The sequence below is a fragment of the Bos mutus genome, chromosome 21 (assembly GCF_027580195.1).
Source record: "Bos mutus isolate GX-2022 chromosome 21, NWIPB_WYAK_1.1, whole genome shotgun sequence".
Lineage (NCBI taxonomy): Eukaryota > Metazoa > Chordata > Mammalia > Artiodactyla > Bovidae > Bos > Bos mutus.
In genome coordinates, this window is record NC_091637.1 from 25,564,928 (window position 1) to 25,577,010 (window position 12,083).

Below are 12,083 nucleotides of genomic sequence, written 5' to 3' on the forward strand. Positions count from 1 at the left end.
GTTGTGAGCAGTGGGGTGCCTGGGGCCACACTCCTCAGATCAGCCTGCCTCCAGCGCTTACTGCAAACCCAGATATCCTCCTTTAACCAGCTCTTCTTTCTAACTAGGTGCTAAGCTCAGTGGAGTCTGGGTTGTTAAAAGAATGCACTTGCTGTCAACATATCAACTTACTGCATTTTTTTTTTTTAAAGAATACAGGTCTTTAAAAAATCATTTTAAATGCCTTTGCTCTCTCACGTCCATTCCCTGGGGACAGAGCCTCAGTGCAGCCCCAGTCCTTTTTAAGAAGGCGGCACAGGACTCTCTGATGCAGGAAGGTAGGGCTGGGCTGGGCACCAGGCACAGGCAGAGAGGCTGGAGCCCAGTATTGAGGGGAGGAAAGTGGTCTCTGAGAGACTCTGCCAGGAGTCTGTGCCATTACCCCTACCCCTGCCACCTGCCCGCCCCCACCCCCTGCAGAGTGTGTGCTAGGCTTCAGCGAGCTGAGGCTACTCCCCTCCTCCGCCCCCGAGTTCCTGGCCCCAGCCTGACATCTGGACCCTGACTTCTGCTGGCTCCCTGAGCTGATGATCGGACAGTGGACTCAGGCTTCTTTGTGAAGGAGTCCTCCCAGCTGCCCCTTTCCCTCCCAGAGCACGTATACTCAGTGTGACTCTGGAGGTGGAGGAGGACCTTGGTGGGGTGAGACTGAGACACAACCTAGAGCAGGGGTCTCCAACCTGCTGGGTCCCCCACGGTACTGGTCCGTGACCTGTTAGGAACTGGGCTGCATAGCAGGAGGTGAGCAGCAGCGAGCAATGGAGCGAAGCTTCATCTATACTTGTAGCCGCTCCGCATCATTCGCATCACCACCTGAATTCCACCTCCTGTTGGATCGGTGGCGGCATTAGATTCTCATAGGAGCTCAAACTCTACAAGAACTGCACATGCAAGGGATCTGGGTTGCCTCGCTCCTGATGAGAATCATCCTGAAACCTTCCCCCAGCCCCATCGGCAGAAAAATTGTCTTCCATGAAACCGATCCCCGGTGCTAAAAAGGTTGCGGACTGCTGGCCTAGAGTTCTGCTCCACTTAGAACCAAGGAAGCCCAACGCCAAGCAAAAAAACCAGAGGTTCAAGGGGATGAGCAGCAATTGCTGACACACCTTCCCAAGCAGGAGGAGGAGGACACACACCTCTGGAGGCAGATCAGGGAACCAGCCGCCTCCCGGAGGCCTGTCCTTCATTATCTTCATTCTTAGAGCCCTACACCTGCCTCCATTTCCCCCTTCAGAGGGAGCAGCCAGAAAACTGTGCTTCCTTCTGCTAAGCCCCTGGGACTCATGGGGGGAGCTCTGTGTCTCACAAAGAAACCTCCCTTTTCACAGGGTGGTTTCCAGAGTAATTCTTACCTCTGATATTTTTACACGTTTTGCTGAAATTCTGTGATGGAGGCCATCACTGTTGTAGAGTAGCCACAGCAGTGATAAGGCTCCTCTGCTCTCAGCCCCCATGCTTGTACAAAGGAGACCCCAGTGTAAGTCACGTTCCTCAAATAGCAGGTCACCCCTCTCGGGGTCCCTGCCCATGAACTGTGGCCATTTACACATGCTTCTCCATCCCTGCCATCTTGCCCCTCCTCCTCCTCCTCTCCTAGAGTGTTCAGCACAGTTAGAGACATAGGGAGGGGGAGAAGGAGAGAGGAGAGGTGGGTTGTGTTGTTGTTCAGTCACTCAGTCGTGTCCAACTCCTTGTGACCCCATGGACTGCAGCATGCCAGGCTTCTCTGTCCTTCACTCTCCCGGAGTTTGCCCAAACACGTCCAGTATTCTTGCTTGAAAAGTCCCATGGACAGAGGGGCCAGGTGGGCTACAGTCCATGGGGTTGCAGAGAGTTGGACATGACTGACGTGACATAGCATATTAGCACACATGTCCATTGAGTTGGTGATGTCATCCAACCATCTCATCCTCTGTCGCCCCCTTCTCCTTCTGCCTTCAATCTTTCCCAGAATCAGGGTCTTTTCCAATGAGTTGGCTCTCTGCATCAGGTGGCCAAAGTCTTGGAGCTTCAGCTTCAGCATCAGTCCTTCCAATGAATATTTAGGGTTGATTTCCTTTAGGATAGACTGGTTTGATCTCCTTGCTGTCCAAGAGGTGGGCTGTGGGGGTGGAAAGATCCTTCCTCCTGCTCCTCTTCCCTACCCAGGTCTTCCCACTCTGACTTGGTTATTCTGGTGGAGGAACTTGTCCCGATTCCCAGGATAACTACCCAGCCCTGGGGTTTCAGAGCCAAGTAGAACTGACCCCTAGTGGGTTTGGCTCCCCTGGCCACATGCCTGGCCCAGTGCCGAGGATCCTCTGGCCCGAATGTTCCCTCCACTCCCCTGACAGCCTCCCCAGTACACGTCTTAGCAAGCTCCGTGCTCTGCGGGCAGTGGGGACACAAGGTGAAGGTTCAGAAGTTTCAGATTCTTTGCAAAGTGATTCCACATGTGTGGGGGAAGGAAGCAGAAGCCAGTCACCTGGGCTGCATTTTTGTAGAGGACTCCCTGATCCCGGTGAGGGGATGGGATGGGGCTGGGGGGCACCCACAGGGCACACTGGGTTCTTTTCAAAAGACCGAGGAGTGGGCTGTCATTAGGTTGTGCCCACTCCAGAGGCAGCCCCTATTGGGAAGGGGAGGTAAGGGTGGTGGGGACCAGGAGTCCTAGCCCCTTCCCGCTGCCTTGGAGTCAGATGCTGGGCTTCTAAAGCATCATCACTGAGGAGAACGATTTCCAAATCGTGTGCAGCCAGTACACCAGCGTCCCCCTGCAGTGTAAGCCCGTGGCTGCTGGAATGTGGTTACGTAAGTACATGTTTCGCTCGCTTCGGATTTATGCAGTAGTGATGCTGTCATCTGGCATTTGCTGGCACCCATGTCCCTTCACCTTTTGTCAATAGCAGCTTCGAGCAGCCCAGGGTTGCTCCTTTGCTGAGCTCTACAACCAGCCTGGCGGGCACAGCCTGTCATCTTTTCTCATAAGAGCAAAAGTGGATTCTTTGATGACTCATAGTGGATGATGCATTATTATTATTATTACACAATCGCTGTGAGGCAGATTCACATTGCTCACTCTGAACCAGACGCAAGCTCAAAAGTGCCTTTCACGACTTTTTATTGAGGGTAGAAATCATGCTCAGGACAGGAAAGTGAGGCAGAAGGCATCTTCAGCCCACCTTTAGAGGACTCTTACCTCATCCACTGATGGTACCAAATTCTTCAAAGTGAACATAATAGGACTTAAAAGTCATATTTTGATTTCTCTCCTTTATTATCCAGATGCTGTGGTATAATAGAGATACATAAAAGATACAAAACAAAGGATGATTTACTTGGAGTTTTTATAGCAGGAGAAATAAACAGAGCTATTGGAGTCATATTTAAAGTGGAGCATTTGAATTGGTGACAGAAGACCCAAAGGCAGGGTCTTGGCAAGGAGTCTTCCAAAAGACCCTTCTGTCCTCAGAAGTTGCAATTTTTCTGTGTGGCTGATGAGCAGTGAGTTGTTTTGGGGTCAAGTGAGTTACCCTGAGGATCTGAACAGTCGTTTGTATCCTGTTTTCTCTCCTGAGTTCACCCCGACATGATACATTTCACAATTCCTACATGTGATCGCAGCTCATATGTGATCACACACCTGCATGGGTAGAAAGGTACAGATTTGTGGTCCCTGAATTTTCATAGAGAAGTCCTGCTTCCTCAGTTTTCAGCAGGCTTCAGAAAACTGCCTCCAGAGCCTGGCACTCCATCTCTTAACACTCTGCTTGATTGGGTTGACGTGGTCCAGACCGGGACCGTTTATCCTGAGGCTCTCCTCTCTACCCGTCTGCCGCTTGAGGATGGGGTAAAGAACTGAGCTGTCCTTATGAAAATGAGGGTGACGAATAGTCCTGGTTGGCCTGGGGCTTCCCCGGTTTCAGCACTGAAGTCCTGTACCCCCACGGATCCCCTCCTTCTGGGAAAATCAGGACGATAGGTCACCCTCAATACCCCAAAGATCTGCAGGCTCAGGAGGGACGGCTGACTAAAAAATTGCATCTTGCAGGAGCCAGATGATCACACTCCTATCAACTGGAGCTGAAAGGCATTTTAAAGATAACTGATCATCTCGCACCCACTTGAGGTTTATCTAAATGCTTGCATAAATCCATTGGAATTCTGAAAATGCGATTTCTTTTTCTTAACCACTGAGCTGTTTTTGACAGCCCAGGGGTGTTAAGTAACCTTTCTGTCTGCAGCAAAGTCGCTCTTACCCATGATGAACACTAGGTGACAGTGTGGTTCTGCAGCGCTGCAGAAGCCCAGAGACAGGCTTTTTAGTGCTTTCTTCTCCCGGATGTCGGAGAAGGCAATGGCACCCCACTCCAGTACTCTTGCCTGGAAAATCCCATGGACGGAGGAGCCTGGAAGGCTGCAGTCCATAGGGTCACTGAGGGTCGGACACGACTGAGTGACTTCATTTTCACTTTTCACTTTCATGCATTGGAGAAGGAAATGGCAACCTACTCCAGTGTTCTTGCCTGGGTAATCTCAGGGACGAGGGAGCCTGGTAGGCTGCTGTCTATGGGGTCTCCCAGATGTAATTTTCAGGAAAGGTGAGGCGAAGCCTTAGTAGTTAAGCAGCATATTGGTGACTTTCCTTCATTTAGGAAGTGGTGCATTCAGCCTTCATTTTCCCACAACATAGATAACTCCGCTGCTGCTGTCTGGTACCCCGTTACACACTCTGCATTGTGGGGGGTCCTTGTCTCTCTCTCCCAGGGATGTTTTAATTCTATTTTTCCTTTCTTATAATTTTTCTTCCCTGCCTCCCCTCCTCTAATTGTACACAAGTATTTTTTGTTATCGTTACCGTTATCTCTTCAGTTATATAACTCCTTTTGTTCCTTTATTCTGAATGCAAGCCCTCAAGTCTGGAAATTGGGGGTTCTAAATAGGCATAAATCCCATCAGGTCATCTCAGATCAGAACTCTGGTCACACTGCTCATAAAACAAGATAAAAATAAACAAATGATTGTAAAAAAAAAACAAACAGTGTTCCTTTGCCCTGTGTCATCCCAGTCCTTTGGTTCCCCAAGTAACCCCAAAGCCTGGAGAGTTTACCTCTTTAGGGGCCTCTCCCATGTGCTTGTGGAGTGATAGCTCTTCCCTTGCAAGTTGGCCTGGGAGCCCCGAGCCCTCCCCACATCACCACTACCCGCTGCGCCCCAGCCTGAGAGCTGCGGGTGGAGTCACATCTCCCATGAGGCCAGCAGCCGTGGCACCTGTAGTGTGGTTCTGGAGCACACCCGCCATTCTTGTGGCAAGCTCCTGGCCACCAGGCAGGCTGGATTCCCTTCTGCCTGGAGGCCACGGGAACTGTGTCCCACTCAATCCATCAGGCCCCCTAGGAACAAGATGGGGAGTGCAGAATGCCTGAGAAGTTCTTCCGCAAGGAAGCCCACTCCCCGTGAATGTCCGGGAGACTCAAAACATCTGTACTGTTTCTATTTTGTCCCCAAAGACTCTGGGTACACCTCGTACTAATTAACTGTTCTGCCCTAACATCTTCAAGGAGAAAAATTAATTGACATTAGAGAGGGCTGCTTTGTTGTTTTTCTTTTTTTGAGAAGGAGAGTTTGGGATATCAGCTAAACAAATATCAGTTAAAACTTTTCTATGTTTGTTTGGAGAGACTCAGTAAAGTGAAATCCGAGTATGTCTTGGGTGAGTTTCAATAAGCAGACAGCCACTCTGACTAGCTCAGGCACTAAACAACTGTATCTCCTCCCACATCCATTTACTTGGACCCAGAGTTTATAGGGTAATGGCCTTAAATGCCTTTTTCACTTAGACTCATCGAGGCCAGCCAAGTCATCACATGGCACAACTAGCAGTATGCCTTCTTTGCCTCTAAAGCTTCTTGTTTCCAAGCTCCCTGGAGCTTTCTCCATCTGTTAATATACCACTGGATAGTCAAAGGAGGAAGTCCAGTGTTGATACATGACGTGGAGGGGTGCAGGTGTCCCCAAGGATGGTGGGAAATATGGGGTGCTGACTTTTCCAGCACGGCAGCCTGTAAAGAGTTCTTGAAGGGTCAAGTCAGTATTTCAGCACTGTGCAGGAGCCCTCAACCACGTGATTAATGACACTGGTACCATAGACCTTTCATTTTGCCTTTTCTTGTCCCAAACCTGTTTGAGGACTGTGTGGAGATACTGTTTATTGCACTGTCAAGGGCTGGGATGGTTGGAGAGCAGTCTGACCAAATCAACCCCCCTCTGAGCCAACAGCTCATGTGTCCAGTTAAATGTTCTATTTCTAATGAATGCTCACTTGTGAACTTGACTTTTCCAGAATGGACTTTGATGATGAAGATGGCGAAGGTCCCAGCAAGTTTTCAAGGTGAGTTTCCTTTATGTTCCCTAGATTTAAAGAAGCCCAAGTAGCCAGTTATCACCTTATTGGAATCTATAGGGGTTTGAATGTCTTTCGTCATTGAAAAAAACCATTGCCTGTTACATGGCATGGGAGGGGAGTTTGGGGGGAGAATGGATATGTGTATATGTATGGCTAAGTCCCTTCACTGTGCACCTAAAATTCACAACATTGTTAAACAGCTGTACTCCAATACAAAATAGTTTTAAAACCTTTAAAAAAAGAAGAAGAAAGCCATTGCCTGTAGCTTGACGGCCTTGTCCTTCATTCTGTGCTTATATTTGGCTCAGGGACAGGTAACTCTTAGCAAAACCTGCCATATCCCAGCCTAGATTTTCAAAAGTTAAGTATTAACAAGTGATTAACTCTGTTGGCTTTTTAAATTAAACAGACTGCTAGTTTTAATGGATCCCTTTTTAAAAGACAGGCCTAGCGTTCAAGTTTAGAAAAACAATCAAGATAAAGCCTCTTTTTCTACCATGGGAAATAAGGAGAAATATAAGAAACCTGGGTGGCCCTGTTCTGGATGCAGAAAACTGGACCTTAAGTTCCTAAGAGCTACGTCACTCGCTGGCCATGTGACAGCATCTCTAACTAGGCTCTCAGGGCTGTCTGGAGTGCAGACTGCCTTCCAGAAGGATGCTAGCCCTCAGGTGCTGTGACGGTAGGTGCATCACTTACATGAAGTGTGAGGCGTGCCCTGTCCCATGGCTCTTTATTATTATTATTATCTTGTTTTAAGTTATGGGAGAAAGTTTGACAATGTTGAGAAAAAGAGCAAAGATCATTCCATCAATCTTAGCAAACTTCCCATCTACATCAGTTTACTTATGGAAGGACCTACCGTGACATTCCTCCCCACTCCACCCCACCACCCCCTCCACTGCCCAAGAATTCCTAATTCTTGGTTGCTGATGAATTTGAAAACCTCCCCTGGGTGATGGGTACCTTTCTCTGGTGTGCACAGCCCACAGTTTGGACTGGCAGCCTCAGTTATTTTATAAAGTTTTTTAGGACTTCCCTGGTGGTCCTCAGTGATCAATGCAAAGAGATAGAGGAAAACAACAGAATGGGAAAGACTAGAGATCTCTTCAAGAAAATTAGAGATACCAAGGGAACATTTCATGCAAAGATGGGCTCGATAAAGGACAGAAATGGTATGGACCTAACAGAAGCAGAAGATATTAAGAAGAGGAGGCAAGAATACACAGAAGAACTGTACAAAAAAGATCTTCATGACCCAGATAATCACGACAGTGTGATCACTGACCTAGAGCCAGACATCCTGGAATGTGAAGTCCAGTGGGCCTTAGAAAGCATCACTACGAACAAAGCTAGTGGAGGTGATGGAATTCCAGTTGAGCTATTTTAAATCCTGAAAGATGATGCTGTGAAAGTGCTGCACTCAATATGCCAGCAAATTTGGAAAACTCAGCAGTGGCCACAGGACTGGAAAAGGTCAGTTTTCATTCCAATCCCAAAGAAAGGCAATGCCAAAGAATGCTCAAACTACCGCACAATTGTACTCATCTTACACGCTAGTAAAGTAATGCTCAAAATTCTCCAAGCCAGGCTTCAGCAATCCGTGAACCGTGAACTTCCAGATGTTCAAGCTGGTTTTAGAAAAGGCAGAGGAACCAGAGACCAAATTGCCAACATCCGCTGGATCACCAAAAAAGCAAGAGAGTTCCAGAAAAACATCTATTTCTGCTTTATTGACCATGCCAAAGCCTTTGACTGTGTAGATCACAATAAACTGTGAAAAATTCTGAAAGAGATGGGAATACCAGACCACCTGATCTGCCTCTTGAGAAATTTGTATTCAGGTCAGGAAGTAACAGTTAGAACTGGGCATGGAACATAAGACTGGTTCCAAATAGGAAAAGGAGTACGTCAAGGCTGTATATTGTCACCCTGCTTATTTAACTTATATGCAGAGTACATTATGAGAAACGCTGGGCTGGAAGAAGCACAAGCTGGAATCAAGATTGCCGGGAGAAATATTGATAACCTCAGATATGCAGATGACACCACCCTGATGGCAGAAAGTGAAGAGGAACTCAAAAGCCTCTTGATGAAAGTGAAAGTGGAGAGTGAAAAAGTTGGCTTAAAGCTCAACATTCAGAAAACGAAGATCATGGCATCCCGTCCCATCACTTCATGGGAAATAGATGGGGAAACAGTGGAAACAGTGTCAGACTTTATTTTTTTTGGCTCCAAAATCACTGCAGATGGTGACTGCAGCCATGAAATGAAAAGATGCTTACTCCTTGGAAGGAAAGTTATGACCAACCTAGATAGCATATTGAAAAGCAGAGACATTACTTTGCCAACAAAGATCCGTCTAGTCAAGGCTATGGTTTTTCCTGTGGTCATGTATGGATGTGAGAGTTGGACTGTGAAGAAGGCTGAGTGCCGAAGAATTGATGCTTTTGAACTGTGGTGTTGGAGAAGATTCTTGAGAGTCCCTTGGATTGCAAGGAGATCCAACCAGTCCATTCTGAAGAAGATCAGCCCTGGGATTTCTTTGGAAGGAATGATGCTTAAGCTGAAACTCCACTACTTTGGCCACCTCATGCAAAGAGCTGACTCATTGGAAAAGACTGATGCTGGGAGGGATTGAGGGCAGGAGGAGAAGAGGACGCCAGAGGATGAGATGGCTGGATGGCATCACTGACTCGATGGACTTGAGTCTGAATGAACTCCGGGAGTTGGTGATGGACAGGGAGGCCTGGCGTGCTGCGATTCATGGGGTCGCAAAGAGTTGGACACAACTGAGCGACTGAACTGAACTGGTGGTCCAGTGGCTAAAACTTTGCCTTCCAATGCAAGGGGTGTGGGTTCGATCCCTGTTCAGGGAGCTAAGATCCCGCATGCCTCGTGGTCAAAAAACCAAAACATAAAACAGAAGCAGTATTAGCAGTATTGTAACAGATTCAATAAAGGCTTTAAAAATGGCCCACATTAAAAAAAAAAAACAAAACTCTAAAAAAAAATGTTTAGAAGAATGACGTCTGTATTGAACTCTGTACCCATGACCTCCCCCAGTTTGCTCATTCCCTTGGAAGTTACTTTTGGTCGGGTTCCTTTTACCCGTATTATAGGTGTGAATTGAGCATCCTTTCCCCAAACCCAAGAGGAACAGGCATCTAGTTCCTATTTCTGGGCTTCCCTGAACTCTCCAGGTCCATTGGAAGTCTCAACCTTGATTCACTTTCCTCCCTGAGAACTCTTGAGTTCCACCCTCCACTCAGTTCCGGTGATACAGGAGCGAGGAAGTGGAACCCTCTTTGATCTCTGATGACCCTTCTAATCAAATCAAGACACAGGTTTCAACAACAAGAGCATGTATTATTTTCCCCTGGGTGCAGACAGAACCCAAGCTTGATGTCCACCTCTTTCTTAGGATACATGTGAATAGCAGGGAGCGCTGTGTTCCTGAAAGGAAGCTGACCTGGGAAATAAGGGCACATGTCACCCCAGCTTGATTTGCGCCTGCCTTACACAGCCTTCCTTTGTGAGGAAACAAAGCCTTGTGATTCCTCTGGATCAGAATTCCCCTGGAGATAACGTTCCATAGCGTGTTGACCTCAGGAAGCGACGGTTCCTGGGTCTCAGAACAGAAGGAGGAAGAGAGAGATGAGTGACATTTGCTTGATGGAAGATCAGTGTCAGTGATGAAATAACAGTGCAGGGACACAGAGAACTCATTGTGTGGGGTCCCACCAGGAAGAAACAGAAATCCTAGACTCTGCTGTAAGCCTGCCCTTGAGTCAGGTTGTACATAAGTCAGGGTTCAAACCTGGGCTTCTGTGAACCACATCCTTCCCCCTCCCCTCACATTAAAAATAAGAGGGAAAGATGGGGTGAGCTTACAACATATGCTGGTGCCCGTGGGAGCCTGGGGCCACTTCAGTCTGACGGCAGAAGGGTTGATGGACCCGTTGGCTGCTGGGGACATCTGAGCTGCTCCTAGCTGGGGAGACCACTGAGTTCACCCCTCCCTTTGCTTTGCCAGCTGCACTGGCCACCATCCAGAGGCAGGCCAGAGAGACTGCTGCAGGCTGTCTCCCTCGGCAGCAGGCATGGCATGCCTTGGGGCGGCTTCTGTTTCCTCCTCCTGTGTTCACAGTCAGCCAAGGGAGCCCTCAGGCCAGGTGTCAGAAGAGAGGGGCTGAGAGGCAGATGTCTCGCCAGCAGAGTTTGCTGTCTCAGAACCCAGCCAGCATGCTAGGCCATGGTTTGTGTCACCCTGAGCTACCCTGGTGGCTCAAATGGTAAAGATCCCCCCTGCAGTGCACAAGACGTAGGAGACAGAGGTTCGACCCCTGGATCCAGAAGATCCCAGGAGGGCACAGCAACCCACTCCAGTATTCTTGCCTGGAGAATCCCATGGACAGAGGAGCCTGGTGGGCTACAGTCCATAGGGTCGCAAAGAGTCGGACATGACTGTGCAAGTAACACTTTCACTTCTTTACATCACCCTGATGTGTGTGCAGCCAGCTTTCCCAGCTTCTCTTGAGGGTGGTCCCAAATTCAAATGTCCCACCTGCTATCAGACGTCGTGTCTCAATTTCAGATTTGGGGAATATGGTCACAGTCACATAGGAGGTACATTGTAGCCAATTAGGTTTGCTTCCTATATTCTCACAGCAGGTCTCAGATGTTAAGCTGCTTACAGATCACACAGATGTGCACACATGCATTTTTAAATAGATAAAAGAGGATTTATTTATATATGTGTGGATGTGCTAAGTCTCTTCAGTCATGTCTGACTGTTCGACCCCGTGGCTATAGCCCTTAAGGGATGGGATTCTCCAGGCAAGAATACTGGAGTGGGTTGCCATTTCCTCCCCCCAGGGGATCATCGCAACCCGGGGACTGAACCCATGTCTCTTGTCTCTTGTGTTGGCAGGTAGGTTCTTTACCACTAGCGCCACCTGGGAAGCCCTTATATATATATGTATATATCCCCTGCCTTAATCCAAAAAATACTGATGGTGGCTTAAAAAGGGATTGCAAAAAGTTTTTTAAAAGATTTATTTATTGTATTTGGCTGTGTTGGGTCTTCACTGCTGTGGGCAGGCTCTTCTAGTTGCAGCCAGCAGGGACTACTCTGTAGTTGTGACGCGTGGGCTTCTCACTGTGGTGGTTTCCCTTGTTGCCACCACCACAAGGGAAGGGCTTGTGGGCTCTACATGCAGGCTTCAGTAGTTGTGGTGCTTGGGTTTAGTTGCTCCGAGGCATGTGCGATCTTCCCAGACCAGGGACTGAACCCGTGTCCCCTCTGTTGGCAGGCGGATTCTTAACCACCAGGGCAACCCCAAGTAACTTTTTGAAAAATGTTCAAAGTCTTAAATATATTACTCTTCCCCTAGAGCTAGCTGCTTCCAAACTCAATATTTTTCATGCTTTCTCTCTATTGCTTGGTGACTATATTTGCTTCTCCTTTCTGCAGTTGTCGTCTTACAGCTGATTTTTGCTGATTTGTCAACAGATGTTTTAGTTTTGGTTTCACCAGTTCTGGAGGAACTGTGTAGGGGTACTCAACTGCTGGGCACATGTACACGCCTGTGCACACGCAAGGGTGCACACACGCAGTGCCAGGGCCAGAAATGCCCCGAGACTCGCTTCACCATCC

At 48.2% G+C, this 12,083-nt stretch overlaps 1 protein-coding gene across 4 annotated transcripts in view; it reads left to right on the forward strand.

Annotated features, from left to right (window-relative positions):
* The window catches only part of ARNT2 (aryl hydrocarbon receptor nuclear translocator 2), a 196,068-nt gene that overhangs the window by 40,574 nt on the left and 143,411 nt on the right, over positions 1 to 12,083 (forward strand). For all 4 annotated transcript variants that reach the window (XM_070358423.1, XM_070358426.1, XM_070358424.1 and 1 more), the window contains exon 3: positions 6,362 to 6,409. In XM_070358423.1, the coding sequence (XP_070214524.1) occupies positions 6,362 to 6,409 (48 nt within the window). The remainder of the gene's footprint in view (positions 1 to 6,361; positions 6,410 to 12,083) is intronic.